This window comes from Oncorhynchus tshawytscha, linkage group LG09 (assembly GCF_018296145.1).
Source record: "Oncorhynchus tshawytscha isolate Ot180627B linkage group LG09, Otsh_v2.0, whole genome shotgun sequence".
Lineage (NCBI taxonomy): Eukaryota > Metazoa > Chordata > Actinopteri > Salmoniformes > Salmonidae > Oncorhynchus > Oncorhynchus tshawytscha.
The window spans coordinates 13318034-13338033 of NC_056437.1; the positions used below are offsets into that span (position 1 = coordinate 13318034).

Genomic DNA, 20000 nt, shown 5'->3' on the forward strand with positions numbered 1-20000 from the left:
AACTAACTGGGTGGAACTCACTGGGTGGAGTAGAGTTCAACTAACTAGGTGGAGTAGAGTTCAACTAACTGGGTGGAACTCACTGGGTGGAGTAGAGTTCAACTAACTAGGTGGAGTAGAGTTCAACTAAGTGGGTGGAGTAGAGTTCAACTAACTGTGTGGAACTAACTGGGTGGAGTAGAGTTCAACTAACTGGGTGGAGTAGAGTTCAACTAACTGGGTGGAACTCACTGGGTGGAGTAGAGTTCAACTAACTGGGTGGAGTAGAGTTCAGAGTAGAATTCAACTAACTGGGTGGAGTAGAGTTCAACTAACTGGGTGGAGTAAAGTTCAACTAACTGGGTGGAATAGAGTTCAACTAACTGGGTGGAACTCACTGGGTGGAGTAGAGTTCAACTAACTAGGTGGAGTAGAGTTCAACTAACTGGGTGGAACTCACTGGGTGGAGTAGAGTTCAACTAACTGGGTGGAGTAGAGTTCAACTAACTGGGTGGAGTAGAGTTCAACTAACTGGGTGGAGTAGAGTTCAACTAACTGGGTGGAACTCACTGGGTGGAGTAGAGTTCAACTAACTGGGTGGAGTAGAGTTCAGAGTAGAATTCAACTAACTGGGTGGAGTAGAGTTCAACTAACTGGGTGGAGTAAAGTTCAACTAACTGGGTGGAATAGAGTTCAACTAACTGGGTGGAATAGAGTTCAACTAACTGGGTGGAGTAGAGTTCAACTAACTGGGTGGAGTAGAGTTCAACTAAGTGGGTGGAGTAGAGTTCAACTAACTGGGTGGAGTAGAGTTCAACTAACTGGGTGGAGTAGAGTTCAACTAACTGGGAGGAATAAAGTTCAATTAACTAGGTGGAATAGAGTTCAACTAACTGGGTGGAACTCACTGGGTGGAGTAGAGTTCAACTAACTGGGTGGAGTAGAGTTCAACTAACTAGGTGGAGTAGAGTTCAACTAACTAGGTGGAGTAGAGTTCAACTAACTAGGTGGAGTAGAGTTCAACTAACTAGGTGGAGTAGAGTTCAACTAACTGGGTGGAACTCACTGGGTGGAGTAGAGTTCAACTAACTAGGTGGAGTAGAGTTCAACTAACTGGGTGGAGTAGAGTTCAACTAAGTGGGTGGAGTAGAGTTCAACTAACTGGGTGGAGTAGAGTTCAACTAACTGGGTGGAGTAGAGTTCAACTAACTGGGAGGAATAAAGTTCAATTAACTAGGTGGAATAGAGTTCAACTAACTGGGTGGAACTCACTGGGTGGAGTAGAGTTCAACTAACTGGGTGGAGTAGAGTTCAACTAACTAGGTGGAGTAGAGTTCAACTAACTAGGTGGAGTAGAGTTCAACTAACTAGGTGGAGTAGAGTTCAACTAACTAGGTGGAGTAGAGTTCAACTAACTGGGTGGAACTCACTGGGTGGAGCAGAGTTCAACTAACTAGGTGGAGTAGAGTTCAACTAACTGGGTGGAACTCACTGGGTAGAGTAGAGTTCAACTCACTGGGTGGAGTAGAGTTCAACTCACTGGGTGGAACTCACTGGGTGGAGTAGAGTTCAACTAACTGGGTGGAACTCACTGGGTGGAGTAGAGTTCAACTAAGTGGGTGGAATAGAGTTCAACTAAGTGGGTGGAATAGAGTTCAACTAACTGGGTGGAGTAGAGTTCAGAGTAGAATTCACCTAACTGGGAGGAATAAAGTTCAACTAACTAGGTGGAGTAGAGTTCAACTAACTGGGTGGAATAAAGTTCAACTAACTGGGTGGAGTAGAGTTCAACTAACTGGGTGGAATAAAGTTCAACTAACTGGGTGGAGTAGAGTTCAACTAACTGGGTGGAGTAGAGTTCAACTAACTGGGTGGAGTAGAGTTCAACTAAATGGGTGGAGTAGAGTTCAACTAACTGGGTGGAACTCACTGGGTGGAGTAGAGTTCAACTAACTGGGTGTAGTAGAGTTCAACTAACTGGGTGGAGTAGAGTTCAACTAACTAGGTAGAGTAGAGTTCAACTAACTGGGTGGAACTCACTGGGTGGAGTAGAGTTCAACTAACTAGGTGGAGTAGAGTTCAACTAACTGGGTGGAACTCACTGGGTGGAGTAGAGTTCAACTAACTGGGTGGAGTAGAGTTCAACTAACTGGGTGGAGTATAGTTCAACTAACTGGGTGGAGTATAGTTCAACTAACTGGGTGGAGTATAGTTCAACTAACTAGGTGGAGTAGAGTTCAACTAACTAGGTGGAGTAGAGTTCAACTAACTAGGTGGAGTAGAGTTCAACTAACTAGGTGGAGTAGAGTTCAACTAACTGGGTGGAGGAGAGTTCAACTAACTAGGTGGAGTAGAGTTCAACTAACTGGGTGGAACTCACTGGGTGGAGTAGAGTTCAACTAACTGGGTGGAGTAGAGTTCAACTAACTGGGTGGGGTAGAGTTCAACTAACTAGGTGGAACAAACTGGGTGGAGTAGAGCTCAACTAACTAGGTGGAGTAGAGTTCAACTAACTGGGTGGAACTCACTGGGTGGAGTAGAGTTCAACTAACTAGGTGGAGTAGAGTTCAACTAACTGGGTGGAACTAACTAGGTGGAGTAGAGTTCAACTAAGTGGGTGGAGTAGAGTTCAACTAACTGTGTGGAACTAACTGGGTGGAGTAGAGTTCAACTAACTGGGTGGAGTAGAGTTCAACTAACTGGGTGGAGTAAAGTTCAGAGTAGAATTCAACTAACTGGGAGGAATAAAGTTCAACTAACTAGGTGGAGTAGAGTTCAACTAACTGGGTGGAGTAAAGTTCAACTAACTGGGTGGAATAGAGTTCAACTAACTGGGTGGAATAGAGTTCAACTAACTGGGTGGAGTAGAGTTCAACTAACTGGGTGGAGTAGAGTTCAACTAAGTGGGTGGAGTAGAGTTCAACTAACTGGGTGGAGTAGAGTTCAACTAACTGGGAGGAATAAAGTTCAATTAACTAGGTGGAATAGAGTTCAACTAACTGGGTGGAACTCACTGGGTGGAGTAGAGTTCAACTAACTAGGTGGAGTAGAGTTCAACTAACTGGGTGGAACTCACTGGGTAGAGTAGAGTTCAACTATCTGGGTGGAGTAGAATTCAACTCACTGGGTGGAGTAGAGTTCAACTCACTGGGTGGAGTAGAGTTCAACTCACTGGGTGGAACTCACTGGGTGGAGTAGAGTTCAACTAACTGGGTGGAACTCACTGGGTGGAGTAGAGTTCAACTAAGTGGGTGGAACTCACTGGGTAGAGTAGAGTTCAACTAACTAGGTGGAGTAGAGTTCAACTAACTGGGTGGAATAAAGTTCAACTAACTGGGTGGAGTAGAGTTCAACTAACTGGGTGTAGTAGAGTTCAACTAACTGGGTGGAGTAGAGTTCAACTAACTAGGTAGAGTAGAGTTCAACTAACTGGGTGGAACTCACTGGGTGGAGTAGAGTTCAACTAACTAGGTGGAGTAGAGTTCAACTAACTGGGTGGAACTCACTGGGTGGAGTAGAGTTCAACTAACTGGGTGGAGTAGAGTTCAACTAAGTGGGTGGAGTAGAGTTCAACTAACTGGGTGGAGTATAGTTCAACTAACTAGGTGGAGTAGAGTTCAACTAACTAGGTGGAGTAGAGTTCAACTAACTAGGTGGAGTAGAGTTCAACTAACTGGGTGGAGGAGAGTTCAACTAACTAGGTGGAGTAGAGTTCAACTAACTGGGTGGAACTCACTGGGTGGAGTAGAGTTCAACTAACTGGGTGGAGTAGAGTTCAACTAACTGGGTGGGGTAGAGTTCAACTAACTAGGTGGAACAAACTGGGTGGAGTAGAGCTCAACTAACTAGGTGGAGTAGAGTTCAACTAACTGGGTGGAACTCACTGGGTGGAGTAGAGTTCAACTAAGTGGGTGGAGTAGAGTTCAACTAACTGTGTGGAACTAACTGGGTGGAGTAGAGTTCAACTAACTGGGTGGAGTAGAGTTCAACTAACTGGGTGGAACTCACTGGGTGGAGTAGAGTTCAACTAACTGGGTGGAGTAGAGTTCAACTAAGTGGGTGGAGTAAAGTTCAACTAACTGGGTGCAGTAGAGTTCAGAGTAGAATTCAACTAACTGGGAGGAATAAAGTTCAACTAACTAGGTGGAGTAGAGTTCAACTAACTGGGTGGAGTAGAGTTCAACTAACTGGGTGGAGTAAAGTTCAACTAACTGGGTGGAATAGAGTTCAACTAACTGGGTGGAGTAGAGTTCAACTAACTGGGTGGAGTAGAGTTCAACTAAGTGGGTGGAGTAGAGTTCAACTAACTGGGTGGAATAGAGTTCAACTAACTGGGTGGAATAGAGTTCAACTAACTGGGTGGAACTAACTGGGTGGAGTAGAGTTCAACTAACTAGGTGGAGTAGAGTTCAACTAACTAGGTGGAGTAGAGTTCAACTAACTGGGAGGAATAAAGTTCAATTAACTAGGTGGAATAGAGTTTAACTAACTGGGTGGAACTCACTGGGTGGAGTAGAGTTCAACTAACTAGGTGGAGTAGAGTTCAACTAACTGGGTGGAACTCACTGGGTAGAGTAGAGTTCAACTAACTGGGTGGAGTAGAATTCAACTCACTGGGTGGAGTAGAGTTCAACTCACTGGGTGGAGTAGAGTTCAACTCACTGGGTGGAACTCACTGGGTGGAGTAGAGTTCAACTAACTGGGTGGAACTCACTGGGTGGAGTAGAGTTCAACTAACTGGGTGGAGTAGAGTTCAACTAAGTGGGTGGAATAGAGTTCAACTAAGTGGGTGGAATAGAGTTCAACTAACTGGGTGGAATAGAGTTCAACTAACTGGGTGGAACTCACTGGGTGGAGTAGAGTTCAACTAACTGGGTGGAGTAGAGTTCAACTAAGTGGGTGGAATAGAGTTCAACTAACTGGGTGGAATAGAGTTCAACTAACTGGGTGGAATAGAGTTCAACTAACTGGGTGGAACTAACTGGGTGGAGTAGAGTTCAACTAACTAGGTGGAGTAGAGTTCAACTAACTAGGTGGAGTAGAGTTCAACTAACTGGGAGGAATAAAGTTCAATTAACTAGGTGGAATAGAGTTTAACTAACTGGGTGGAACTCACTGGGTGGAGTAGAGTTCAACTAACTAGGTGGAGTAGAGTTCAACTAACTGGGTGGAACTCACTGGGTAGAGTAGAGTTCAACTAACTGGGTGGAGTAGAATTCAACTCACTGGGTGGAGTAGAGTTCAACTCACTGGGTGGAGTAGAGTTCAACTCACTGGGTGGAACTCACTGGGTGGAGTAGAGTTCAACTAACTGGGTGGAACTCACTGGGTGGAGTAGAGTTCAACTAACTGGGTGGAGTAGAGTTCAACTAAGTGGGTGGAATAGAGTTCAACTAAGTGGGTGGAATAGAGTTCAACTAACTGGGTGGAGTAGAGTTCAGAGTAGAATTCACCTAACTGGGAGGAATAAAGTTCAACTAACTAGGTGGAGTAGAGTTCAACTAACTGGGTGGAATAAAGTTCAACTAACTGGGTGGAGTAGAGTTCAACTAAATGGGTGGAGTAGAGTTCAACTAACTAGGTGGAGTAGAGTTCAACTAACTGGGTGGAACTCACTGGGTGGAGTAGAGTTCAACTAACTAGGTGGAGTAGAGTTCAACTAACTGGGTGGAGTAGAGTTCAACTAACTGGGTGGAGTAGAGTTCAACTAACTGGGTGGAGTAGAGTTCAACTAACTGGGTGGAGTAGAGTTCAACTAACTGGGTGGAGTAGAGTTCAACTAAGTGGGTAGAGTAGAGTTCAACTAACTGGGTGGAGTAGAGTTCAACTAACTGTATGGAACTCACTGAGTGGAGTAGAGTTCAACTAACTAGGTGGAATAGAGTTCAACTAACTAGGTGGAACTCACTGGGTGGAGTAGAGTTCAACTAACTAGGTGGAGTAGAGTTCAACTAACAGGGTGGAACTCACTGGGTGGAGTAGAGTTCAACTAACTGGGTGGAGTAGAGTTCAACTAACTGGGTGGAGTAGAGTTCAACTAACTAGGTAGAGTAGAGTTCAACTAACTGGGTGGAACTCACTGGGTGGAGTAGAGTTCAACTAACTAGGTGGAGTAGAGTTCAACTAACTGGGTGGAGTAGAGTTCAACTAACTGGGTGGAGTAGAGTTCAACTAACTGGGTGGAGTAGAGTTCAACTAACTGGGTGGAGTAGAGTTCAACTAACTGGGTGGAGTAGAGTTCAACTAACTGGGTGGAGTAGAGTTCAACTAACTGGGTGGAGTAGAGTTCAACTAACTGGGTGGAATAGAGTTCAACTAACTAGGTGGAACTCACTGGGTGGAGTAGAGTTCAACTAACTAGGTGGAGTAGAGTTCAACTAACTGGGTGCAGTAGAGTTCAACTAACTAGGTGGAGTAGAGTTCAACTAACTGGGTGGAACTCACTGGGTGGAGTAGAGTTCAATGAAGTGGGTGGAGTAGAGTTCAACTAACTGGGTGGAATAAAGTTCAACTAACTGGGTGGAATAGAGTTCAACTAACTGGGTGGAATAGAGTTCAACTAACTGGGTGGAGTAGAGTTCAACTAACTGGGTGGAGTAGAGTTCAACTAACTGGGTGGAGTAGAGTTCAACTAACTGGGTAGAGTAGAGTTCAACTAACTGGGTAGAGTAGAGTTCAACTAACTGGGTGGAGTAGAGTTCAACTAACTGGGTGGAATAGAGTTCAACTAACTAGGTGGAACTCACTGGGTGGAGTAGAGTTCAACTAACTAGGTGGAGTAGAGTTCAACTAACTGGGTGGAACTCACTGGGTGCAGTAGAGTTCAACTAACTAGGTGGAGTAGAGTTCAACTAACTGGGTGGAACTCACTGGGTGGAGTAGAGTTCAACGAAGTGGGTGGAGTAGAGTTCAACTAACTGGGTGGAATAAAGTTCAACTAACTGGGTGGAATAGAGTTCAACTAACTGGGTGGAGTAGAGTTCAACTAAGTGGGTGGAGTAGAGTTCAACTAACTTGGTGGAGTAGAGTTCAACTAATTGGGTGGAATAGAGTTTTACTAACTGACACCTGGATGGAACTACTGTAAAATATTGAACTCATATCTGCCTCAAAAGAAGGACACTTGAATTGTCTTTGAAATACACAACAATATTAGTGAACCCATGTGGGGTAAAACTGAAAGCAGGGTCAATGGTTTTTATTTTTATTTTACCTTTATTTAACTAGGCAAGTCAGTTAAGAACAAATTCCTATTTTCAATGACAGCCTAGGAACAGTGGGTTAACTGCCTTGTTCAGGGGCAGAACAACAGATTTTTACCTTGTCAGCTCGGGGAAAAAATAACAGCCTCTTTGAAAGTATAGTAGCAGTAAAACCAATCAACATTTGATAAGGCTTCCAAGAGTGAGAGAATTGAGATGCCTGACCGAACACATCTACTGTACATGAACCTATTCCTTTACACATAATTTGCACATCAAACACACTGGCATACAAACCACCCAGACACACAAATCCATCCCCAAAGGGCAGAAGCGTCAGGCGGAGAGTCATGTGAACTTAATAAAAAACGGTGAACAACGTGTGACGACTCTGGCAGAAACTCTGTTATTACCAGAAGGCAATATCACTAACAATCCAAAAACAGCATATAGCCAATAGAGAGAAACAGATTGGCATCTATTGTTTCAATTCTAGGCCTGGACTTATTTAGTCAACTGGTTTGGTCTATAGGCTTGTGGTCGACTGATATTTCTTTGGATGAGCAATAAAGCATTGTAGTTAAAATATTTAATAAGAAAGCGATCCTTAAATAATTAGCAAAACATTCAATAAACCGCTCCATGTCCGGAAATTGCATTCAAGTATGAATGTGACTGTTTCTAGTCTTTGCTTTAATAAAGGCTTTACAATTTTTTTTTTTTTAACGTTAGACTCTGGTATGCTTATAATTTATTTAGTGTTGTTTAAACTGTTCCAAACAGTCAGAAAAAGTTTATTGTAATCTACCAGCATCGGTTTGGAAACATAATACGCAGACAAAGCTTGTTCCTTACCTTCTTTTTCTTCATCTCCAGTATTTAACAACGAGTCACATTTATTCCACACATCTGACTTCCCCTTTACTTCCTGAGAAACCAGTACACATTCCTCCATCTCCAGTTTGTCACGTCCTCTGCATCCATTTTGCTGTTACAGTGTTCAGAGTTTGTTATAACCAATTTATTGATGTGATTATGATGTGCTATAGGTCAGGCCCTGTCGTTAACGTGCATGAGATGCATACGTGTCACGTGCACGTCACGTGCACGTTGAGGGAATAGGGACTGTTTTAACCTAAACAATTTAGCGATTTCAGTAACAGTAAGAAATGGCTATAATTTTTATTTATTTATATATTTTACCCTTATTTTACCAGGTAGGCTGACTGAGAACACATTCTCATTTACAGCAACAACCTGGGGAATAGTTACAGGGGAGAGGATAAATGAGCCAATTGTAGACTGGGGATGATTAGGTGACCATGATGATATGAGGACCAGATTGGGAATTTAGCCAGGACACCAGGGTTAACAACCCTACTCTTATGATAAGTACCATGGGATATTTAGTGTCCACAGAGAGTCAGGACACCAGGGTTAACAACCCTACTCTTATGATAAGTACCATGGGATCTTTAGTGTCCACAGAGAGTCAGGACACCAGGGTTAACAACCCTACTCTTATGATAAGTACCATGGGATATTTAGTGACCACAGAAAGTCAGGACATCCGTTTAACATCCCATCTGAAAGACAGCACCCTACACAGTGCAATGTCCCCAATCACTGCCCTGGGGCATTGGGATATTTTTTTAGACCAAAGGAAAGAGTGCGTCTTACTGGCCCTCCAACACAACTTCCAGCAGCATCTGGTCTCCCATCCAGGGACCAACCCTGCTTAGCTTCAGAGGCAAGCCAGCAGTGGGTTGCAGGGTGGTATGCTGCTGGCAGGGTGTTATACTACTGGCAGGGTGGTATACTGTTGGCAGGGTGGTATACTGTTGGCAGGGTGGTATACTACTGGCAGGGTGGTCTACTACTGGCAGGGTGGTCTACTACTGGCAGGGTGGTCTACTACTGGCAGGGTGGTATGCTGCTGGCAGGGTGGTATGCTGCTGGCAGGTTGGTATGCAGCTGGCAGGTTGGTATACTACTGGCAAGGTGGTATGCTGCTGGCAGGGTGGTATGCTGCTGGCAGGGTGGTACACTACTGGCAGGGTGGTACACTACTGGAAGGGTGGTATGCTGCTGGCAGGGTGATATACTGCTGGCAGGGTGGTATGCTGCTGGCAGGGTGGTATGCTGCTGGCAGGGTGGTATGCTGCTGGCAGGGTGGTATACTACTGGCAGGGTGGTATGCTGCTGGCAGGGTGGTATACTGCTGTCAGGGTGGTATACTGCTGGCAGGGTGGTATACTACTGGCAGGGTGGTATACTGCTGGCAGGGTGGTACACTACTGGCAGGGTGGTATACTACTGGAAGGGTGGTATGCTGCTGGCAGGGTGATATACTGCTGGCAGGGTGGTATGCTGCTGGCAGGGTGGTATGCTGCTGGCAGGGTGGTATGCTGCTGGCAGGGTGGTATGCTGCTGGCAGGGTGGTATACTACTGGCAGGGTGGTATGCTGCTGGCAGGGTGGTATACTGCTGGCAGGGTGGTATACTGCTGGCAGGGTGGTATACTACTGGCAGGGTGGTATACTACTGGCAGGGTGGTATACTACTGGCAGGGTGGTATACTACTGGCAGGGTGGTATACTGCTGGCAGGGTGGTATACTACTGGCAGGGTGGTATACTGCTGGCAGGGTGGTATACTGCTGGCAGGGTGGTATACTGCTGGCAGGGTGGTATACTGCTGGCAGGGTGGTATACTGCTGGCAGGGTGGTATACTGCTGGCAGGGTGGTATACTGCTGGCAGGGTGGTATACTGCTGGCAGGGTGGTATACTACTGGCAGGGTGGTATACTACTGGCAGGGTGGTATACTGCTGGCAGGGTGGTATACTACTGGCAGGGTGGTATACTGCTGGCAGGGTGGTATACTGCTGGCATGGTGGTATACTGCTGGCAGGGTGGTATACTGCTGGCATTATGTTGCAGCTTCAGCAACACGGACAGCGCGATTCACACTGTTGATGCTCTGTGGTGGTCGCTGCACCATGGAGGACAGAGAGACAACGGATACTAGTCCCCCAGTCACTCAGACATTTTTTTAAAACACAGTCTGTGCTCGGCATGTTTTAAAATTTCAACCAATCAATTGGTGGAAATAACAGATGACTCTCGGTCTACCAAGATGTATTTTTAGTCGGGGGCAGCCCTATTCAATACACACTCAGTGGTAAATGAAGAAAATAATTTCTATTGTGTATTCTCTGTCTTCAATAAAACATTGACAAAATGGAGGAAGACGGAATGTATTGCACTGTGCCCTTTGACAGCATTGCCGTGAAGACGTACGTCTCCAAAAGCATTTACACTTTAGACAGTTTGACAACAGTTTGTGATTTGAATACGAAAAGTGACAATTCAATCAAATATATACAGTAAGTAAAACATGCATAAAAGACTACGTACAGCTTTGAAATATTTTTAAATAAATACATTTTAATAATCACACCGTAACTGCTCAAAGACTAAATCAATTCAGATAGGACTGCTGTACAGGCAACTCTGAAAACCCCTCGATGGAGCCTGTACCCAGAACACTGGATTCATTGCAGAGGCAGCCTCAATGTCTGGCCACACCTTCATCACTGCAAAATTCCTAACATGAAAACATCCATAAAAGAAAGTAATCAACCTGAATCACACTTTCTTTTTCTTGCCATCTCTTATTCAGTCTCTTTCTTCTTCAAATATACAAAATCCAATAAATATTCAACTTTGGTCCACTAGGAAAATAAAGCCCCTGTGTCCGTTGTATATTTGCTCCCAAATGTCAGAGTACTAAAGAGAGAAAAGTGACAAGAAGCCAAAACTTGTGAAAAAGTCTAATAAATATCCAGTAACATTAGTTTAAAAACACTTGAGCACTACATAGGGTTCCATTTGGAACCGCCTGGTCTGAACCAGCCTGTTTGAGCACTACATAGGGTTCCATTTGGAACCGCCTGGTCTGAACCAGCCTGTTTGAGCACTACATAGGGTTCCATTTGGAACAGCCTGGTCTGAACCAGCCTGTTTTATACTGTAGTGTTGTGGCCCCGGCTGGAAAAGTGAAATGTCTTGAAGCATCTGGGTCTGGACATACAGTGGTACTGGTTAACGTCCCACATTACCTTGTGTGTGTGTGTGTGTGTGTGTGTGTGTGTGTGTGGGGCACAGTATTACTGTGGCCATAATGTTTATCTTAGGGCTCTCTCTCACTCCACAGCTGCTATTCTGCTCTTTCTCCCTCTCTTTATCCCCCTGGCTTTCTGTGATGTAATGAGCAGGAGGAGAAAGGTAGGGGGGCAGACAGACGGACAAGACGTTTACCACACCCAGCCAGAGGCAGAATGTCCCTCAGCTAACAGCAGCTCACAGCATTCTCAGTACTCACCATCAACATTCACTTTCATTAACGTTAAGACAGATGTGAGGTTGATTTAATGATTCCCAACCCTCCCTGTGCTCCACAACGTAAGAGCCCCATCGGTATAGCAGCAGACACTCCTAGACTAGAACAGATCACATATGTGGGGCAAATCTTTGGAGATGATCAACTATTCTGGAGCTTAATCACTTCTCTATAACCTTCTGCTTTGACACAACGACCACATTCTCCTCATAAGTGAAGTGCAATGTAGTTTGGTTACAGAGCCAGACAGGCTCTGATGATGAGGAAGTTTGTCTAAACAAGAGTCATCCAGTCAATGATTACGCTGATCCCTCAGTAGTTACTAGTTCAACTGAGACTACTAATTAAAGCCCGACCAATGTTTTTTGGGGGATCCGATACGATTCAGATTTTTGGGGTGACAAAACGTACTGATATATCTGCCAATATACTCTTATCCACATAAATTGCCGTCCAAGAAATACACTTCAAATGTTGATTTCTTACACTGCGAAATGAATAACACTTCAATCATTCAGGAAAGCATGAGAATCTTTTTTTTCATCCTATTCATTGAACATCGTTTATCGGTGGAATAGCCAATATTATCGGTCAGGCTTTACTAATAATCCTGGTGTTTGAGCACCTAAACAAAGTCCTCTCTTTCTCTGCCTCAGAACAACCCAGATGTAAATAAATGATGTAGACCTACAAGATTCTCTTCAGAGTTTGAGGTTGTTGCACCACTCAGCGCACAATGTTGTAGATAATCTGTTTCTGTAAAAACCACAAGGGCAAACATTTAAATAAGTTGTTATTGACAGCTCCACTCAGCTAGGCATAAGAAAACAGCAATCAAGTGTTTCTCCGTTTTTTTAAAGGCCCAATGCAGCTATTTTTATATTAACATCAAATCATTTCTGGGTAACAATTAAGTACCTTACTGTATTAGTAGTAGATTATAAATGCCGCAGGCTGCCTGGGGCTCAACCCTGCTAGGTTCTCCTTGTAACCCCGCTCTTCCGCTCACTCTACTGGCATCCTGGTGCTTGCCTACGAAGGAGCAAGGGGAATTGCCCCTCCCTAACGTCAGGCTATGTTCCATCCCTACATCCCAACCTGAGCACTCCATTCTGCCACCTCTGGTCTCTTGGCTCTCCCACCCCTACGGGAGGGACGTTCCCACTCAACTCAGTCAAAGCTCTTCTCTGTCCTGGCACCCCAATGGTGGAACAAGCTTCCCCCTGAAGTCAGGACAGCCCATCTTTCTGAAACGTCTGAAACCCTACCTCTTTGAAAAGCATCTTAAATAACTCTCACAGTGTTTTACTGGCACTGACTTTGCTGATAGATACTTTGTTGAGGGAAATATGTACTTGATACGACTGTGATGTGTTGTTGTCTCACCTAGCTGTCTTAAGATGAATCCGCTAATTCTAATTTGCTCTAGATAAGTGCGCCTGCAAAATTACTAAAATGGAAATGGAACAGGAAAAACTTCATTTTGACTGCATTGGACCTTTAAGTAACGCAAGTCCTTTTTTGCATTCTATACATTGTAGCACAAATACAAATAGTTTCACAAACTGCTAGGAAGATACAGAGTCCCAGCAAAAAACCCTCCCCTAAAACAATGTGTGTTCTTCTTACAGTTTGTGTTTTTGGCAAGTACTGTCAGAAGGGAGGTCTTCAGTCACCTCAACTCTCACCCGCTGAAACAACGTAGCCATAACGCCGTCATCTATATCAGGGGTCAAAGGTTAGGGTAACTCCACATCCCACCTCTCCCACCTCTCTCATGGCTGGGGCTGAGCCTTGGCTGTACTTCCCAAGCGGGTCTCACAGCTCTCAGGCCCTGGAGACGATCCCGTCAGTGGCAGCAGTGGCCAGGGACGCAACCGTCCAACAAACCTTCAACTGTCGAGAAACAGCAGCATCTGCAGCGACACAACTCCCTGTGAAGCCTGTTCCCTTTAGCTCAGCATCAGTATGGGACATGCTTAGTGCTATAACAACACGATACTCAACCGCCACAAGGCTCTCTGGGAGATCCTAGACATGGCATGTGGAGCGTGTGCAGATGGGCCCCTGTCCGTACCCTGGTGAGGGGCTGAAGGACTTCTTACTGTCCACGCGCTGCACACAGAACAAACAGAGGCGTTTTAAACCCTTCCTGAAGGCACTGTTGGACAGACTATAGATCAGACAGTTAAAGAAGCTGTTGCTGATAGCCAGCCAGGTGGTGATGAACGAGGCGGCAGGGTGACTGTAGATGTCAGCGCTCTCCAGCAGGAAATACAGAATATAGGGAAGCCAGAGGAGGTAGAAGACGCTGGTGATGCGGAACAGCACCATGGCGTAGCGTTTGTCCGTGCACGCCGGCGCATGCTGCGGCTGGCCATCCTGTCCCAGAGAGCCTTCCTGTGGGCCGAAGCGGGCGCGGCGCTCGCTGATCTCCCTCGTATGCTGCCGGCAGATCCGGAAGATGTTGACATAAGTGAAGCAGACCGTCATGGCGGCTGGCGCGTAGAGCAGCACCACAATGAACGATGTGAAGAGCGGCCTTGTCTCCCACTCCACCGCGCACCACTCCACCACGTCGCCGTGGTAGCCGGGCTTCCCCCAGCCGAAGAAGGAGGGCAAGAAGACAAGGGCGGAGTAGACCCAGATGAGGAGGATGCACGCGCGGATCCGGCACGGCGTCGCCAAGGTAGCGTACGACAGAGGCCGTGTTATCGCCATGTAGCGGTCCACACTAACACACGCCAGCGACGCCATGGAAACGCTCTTCAACACAGAAACCATGTAACCAAACACCTTACAGGTCAGCTCCTCGTCCAGGCCTTTCAGGTGGTGGAGGAGGGACAGGGAGGGGATGAGGCAGCTGACACCCACCAACAGGTCTGCATAGGCCATGGTCTGGATGAAGGCACTGGTTGTGTGGTGCTGGAGAAGAGGAGCACAGTGGAACACAAAGATCACCACCAGGTTGCCAGAGATGATGAGGACGGTAAGCAGCAGGATGATGGCTACCTCCAGTAGACAGGTGTTTAAGATCTGGCTGTAGCCCACGTCCAGGAGGCAGAAAGGAGGGCCGCTCAGGTTGAGGAGCTCAAGCTCCAGCAGGTCCAGGGAAGAGTTCATCATCTTGCAGCCAGAGAGCCTTCTGAAAGCTCCTGGTCTGAAACCAGATCAACCGGCAGAGGGCAGGAGGCTCCAGAAAGATCCTTGTCTGGTCTGATCCTAGACGCAGAGACAGGGGGCTTGGCTGGGGCTGGTAGTCCTGGTCCTAGCTCAGCAGCAGATCAGGCTGGTGTCCGAGAGAGAGGAGCCGTGTACCCTCTGCCATATCAGCAGCAACGTGAAGACTAGCCCTCGTCCACGACCAGGATCTGGGAGTCCCCCAGGGCATCCCTCACTGTGCAGACACAGACGGTTCAATCATACAGACACACACAGATGGAGGACAAATACTATGGCAGCCTATCCTTCGACTCCTCTGGTTCTCTCCTTAGAAAAGACATAGACAACAAAAAATATAGAAAACTGTCAACAAGTTTGATCGTCTTGGCTTACAGGAATTCCTGTATGTCTCTAAAAAATGCAGTCACAAATTCTCAAATATTCCAGGTGATATAGAGTTCGATGTTTCCAGAGACTTTGTGTCCTCTCCAAACACAGAAAGATCAGGCGGATCGTGTCTAAAGAGCAGAATTTCTTCCCAGCAACTTCAGCAGAAATGATCCTCCACGAATGTCTTAGGCAGTCCCGGTCTCCCTCACGCAGGGAAAGGTGAGAATAAATGTAAATGAATGAAGATGAAGGCGCAGCCTCAAGGAGGTGATTGGCATTTCAAACAGAGTCTGGGTCTACTCAGAAAGGCAGCAGCGTGTGGAGTGGAAATGAGAGAGCAGGAGGAGCAGGCATACCGATGCAGCGACCCCAACCTCTCTCTCTGTCCCTTTCCCTTGCTCTCTCCCTCTTCTGTGGAGCAGATTCAGTCTTGTTTCTCTCACGGTCTGCTCTCTCTAACTACCTCTCTCTCTGCTCCTTCTCTCCCTCTTCTGTGGAGCGGATTCAGTCTTGTTTCTCTCACGCTCTGCTCTCTCTAACTACCTCTCTCTCCCTGCAGCAGGCAGGGCAGAGACACTCCTCCCCCTCTGGCTCCAGCCAGTAAGCAGCTGTGGGTACACAAGTCTCACTCGTTCATCCCATGACTGACTGACTGGCTGGCTGCACACAGCATACCCGTGCCGCCATTATCTAACTCCCACACACACCACCTCTCTCTCATATACACACACCGTCTTATCTAGAAACACCTGGTGCATTATGGTCATACCAGTCTCATGTTAAAAAGGCCCTTTCTCCTCATCTCTCTTCTTGTTAGATACCTTTAGGATGTATATAACCACATTTGGATCCCAGCGGTTTTGCTAGCATATGTTTCTGTCTGCAGCCATATAGGTTTTAATATTGGGTTATTTGTGCACTCCTATAATACAAACAATGTCCTCACTCTCCCTCTTACAAATACCATGGTTGGAGTTTCACTTCCATTTTTATGAAGTTAATCAGGAAGTTAACCGAAATGCCAATCCCAATTGTTCCTCATTGCTTGACTGACACACACGTAGTACCTCGCTAGTACTAGGCGAACTCTCTCAGATTCACACATTTTCACATAGTTGAAATGACATCAGTGGATGTTATCTGTGCCTTGGGTCCTTGGTCTCACCCAGTTGATGCTAAATCAAATAAATACTCATGTGTTTTTTTGGAACTTAGCTATATGTACTGTGTATTGTTATAGTAATTGTCTTAGCAGCCAGGACAGGGCTTTCCCATCAAACTGTATTGTGGGAGATCTTGACTTTATATGAGCAGGGCATTGGGAGTACACTATTTTAGCATATCTGTGTTTTCAAACTTTATTGTCCATCTTGTGAAGGAATTTTGCATTTTTCTTCAACTTTAACCGCAAACACCACAGAAACACTCAAACGACACGTTTGCAATCATTGAATGTGCTCCCAGTAAAAGCCTGTGTGGCAGTGGGCGCTGGCCAACATTAGCAGGTCAGCCTGAACTAGCACTTCCCATTAACATGCAGCATATCAATAAAACAATACCAAATTTGACATTTAAGACCATACTTCGAGTTTACAACATGTTTAAGATTGGCTTATGTGATTTGTATTAATATGAATATAGCTAGTGTCCCTCAGGGGACTCACTGTGTGAGATGAGTGTGTTTACATGCACTTCTTTCCTCAAGGCCCTTCATTGAAGTGTGTGTGTGTGTGTGTGTGTGTGTGTGTGTGTGTGTGTGTGTGTGTGTACACGTTTGTCTGTGTGTGTGTGTGTCATCTCTCATACACCTGCTTCTCATTAGGCTGCATCACCAGATGCTTTTCCTTCATTTAGCTTCTGCTCTGAGGACCACGGCGTGTCTTCTGCTCTGAGGACCACGGCGTGTCTTCTGCTCTGAGGACCACGGCGTGTCTTCTGCTCTGAGGACCACGGCGTGTCTTCTGCTCTGAACTGAAGACGCTCATCACAACACAGTCCAGTCATGCCTCCCACAGATGTAGGCCAAGGACGGCCGAAACCGTCACAATTAAAAACGTCAAGTTTTGAATTGCGAGTTGTGCATTTTCCTTTCTTAAGCTCATTTATTTTTTGGTTGCACCTTTTCTCAAGTTGGTTGACAACCCTTCCTCACGTAAAAACAATGAATAATGAAGATGAAAGAGTTGTCATTGGTCAGACTGACGGAGCATGACTTAGATGTTGCCTACTGGTCTGTCCCACAATGACTGACTGCATTGTCTTTGAGTTTCTTCCCAGACGCATCACTGTCTGTCTCTCCGCCGTCCGTCCATCTCTACCGCAGTGTGTCTGTCACGGTCCGGATGTCTTTGTTAGTTCTGCAGTGTCTCATCAGGCCTCGTGGCAGAGAGATGGATGTAGCGCGATGAAGCTCAAAGATGCACCGCCAGAGTCGGACACGCACCTCTCCCCTCTGCACACAACAGAGGCTAAGTATAGAGGCTATATTTATAATATACAAGACAACACTGGGCTCATCCATTATGAATGAATGAATGAATGAATGAGAGATTATCCTCCACGACATAATCAACTGGCTTTGTATGATAATACATCTAACATACAACAGACGTAATAACAACAACAAAGGAAACCAAGTTCCACAACCCTCCAGGTAGAAAACCTCTTCTTGGAAGAATTAGAAGATTGACTCTGACAGAATGATGCTTCAGGATAGTGACAGGCTTCCGGTCTTAACGTTCTGTAGTGTGGTGGGTCTGGGGCAAACACACACACACACAGACACTTTTTTTAAAAGGGTGTGTCCTGTGGGCCTGGAGCAAACACAAACACAGACAAAACACAGACAGACAGACCGACAGGAGAGTCTGAGAGAACAGGCAGGTCATTGTGGGAGCGTTTGTTTTCCCTAACAGCGTGGGGTGAGGTGACGTGCGTGGGGCCAGGGCCTCAGCAGCGGCACTGTGTCTGACCTCTATGGTGTCTGACCTCTCTGGTCTCTGTTTATGGACAGAAGGACTGGGACACATCTGGAGGCAGTATGGATATATGGGCTGTGTGTGGTAGTGGGGTGAATGGGTACTTGCGTAGCCAACTGCCATCCAACCAGCACACGGCCACAGGATTTGTAACGAGAGAGAGCACACACTAGTAGAACCCCCTCCCAGTCCACCGTAACCAAATAACACAGACAAGCATGTGGACAGCACCAGACACCAACAGGACGAGGAAGAGGAGGCTGTGAAGGAAGAAGAGGTGGAGAATGATGTGGAAGGGAGGAGAAGGATGAGGAGGGAAGGAAGGAAGAGCTGGTGGAGGTAGAGGAGGAGGAAGAAGAGGTGTCAGCCACAGGTTAAGACATGGGCTCTGTTTGGTCTGAAAAACAGTGAATGTATCAAAAAACATAGAAAACCTCCAGAATCTCTGTGGAAATACCCTCAGGTTCAGCCATTCTGTACAACAGCAGCACCATGAGAGAACATCCTGTGTCAGTCATGGAGGATCTCGTGTCATCAAGCCCCAAATCTGGGAAGCTGGCGAGGAGGAAAAGGAAAAGGATGATAATAAAGCTGATTGGGGAAACTGCTGTAGGGGATGGCCATTACTGCACAGCCAAACACACAGGTTTCTAGACTTGCGTCAGACACAGTGTATACTGTTAGACCTGGAAAGTGTGATGCTGATTCAATGGAGGGCGGTGCCGTTTTTTTTAGGAGCATGGCCTTACTTCTACTACAGCATATTGGATGACTGTCATTCATATTCCATTCACCCAGTTCAATGTAATAGCGATAGGTTTAGGCTACTGCATGATACTGAAATGTTCCCTGTACTCATCATAACGTTGTTACAACCTAGACTATGAATGACAGTTGAAAATGTAGGTTCACAGGTCGAGAAACATTAGTAATAGTAAAAGGTGACAGACACATTCAATACTGCTTTGCACACTCCTACACATTCAATACCACTTTGCACACTCCTGCCTGCATCTAGCGAGGGTTTCTATTGGACAAATTCAGATATGTCTATCCTCATTTCGATTAAGAAACATTTTTTCGGAATGAATACACCACTGACCACAAACACACTTCACTTTCATAGCAGCCACATACAAACAGCATGATACCTTTGATCGTTGTATAATGACTTCTTGCATCTACACACTCTCCTCCACTCACCTTTTCCCTTCGCTTGTGGACTTCAGTGCACAACACATCAGCTGTCTGTGACCAGGCAAAAAAAACAACTTTAAGCTTTAACCTTCATATCATGACCGCTAACTGCTATCATTGTCAACATATTAACGTCAACATAGCTACTGGAACTAAGGCGTTAGTAAACCCGCTACAATCATGTAGTACAGTGTACAGTCAGCAGCAAGCAGTCACACCGGCTGACCCCTGTGGTAATACATTAATAAAACCAAAAGCTTAACTTGACTAGGAAGAGTTCCATTGTTGGATAGCCATAGCCATCTAGCTAACATACTATCCCTCTCTGTTTCAGTAGGCTAAACTAGCTACCTGCATACGCTAGCTAAGTAAGTGAAAAAAAATACAACGAAACCTCTCTCTCCTCTCCTCCATTTTTGAAGAAATTAATTTGTTCAAAACTGTTCAACTATCGTCTTTCACTCTTTGAGTCGACTACTCACCACATTTTATGCACTGCAGTGCTAACTAGCTGTAGGGTGGACAACAAGAGCTCTGGTTGGAGGACGTCCTCTGGAAGTTGTCGTAATTACTGTGTAAGTCTATAGAAGGATGTGAGAACCAAAAGCCTCCTAAGTTGTATATTGAAGTCAATGTACGCAGAGGACGACAGAAGCTATTATTTGGTGTCATGTGAATATATTTAATAT

General features: G+C 45.7%; 2 protein-coding genes across 3 annotated transcripts in view; both read right to left on the reverse strand.

Moving 5' to 3' along the window:
• Positions 1-20000, reverse strand: part of LOC112257388 (rab GTPase-activating protein 1) — a 182092-nt gene that overhangs the window by 86141 nt on the left and 75951 nt on the right. The gene's annotated exons all lie outside the window — the stretch shown is intronic.
• Positions 10424-20000, reverse strand: part of LOC112257390 (probable G-protein coupled receptor 21) — an 11492-nt gene continuing 1915 nt past the window's right edge. Inside the window, exon 1 of the mRNA XM_024430914.2 lies at positions 10424-20000. This exon is cut by the window's right edge and continues 1915 nt beyond it. Coding sequence (XP_024286682.1) covers positions 13616-14710 — 1095 coding nt within the window. The 5' untranslated portion in view covers positions 14711-20000 and the 3' untranslated portion in view covers positions 10424-13615.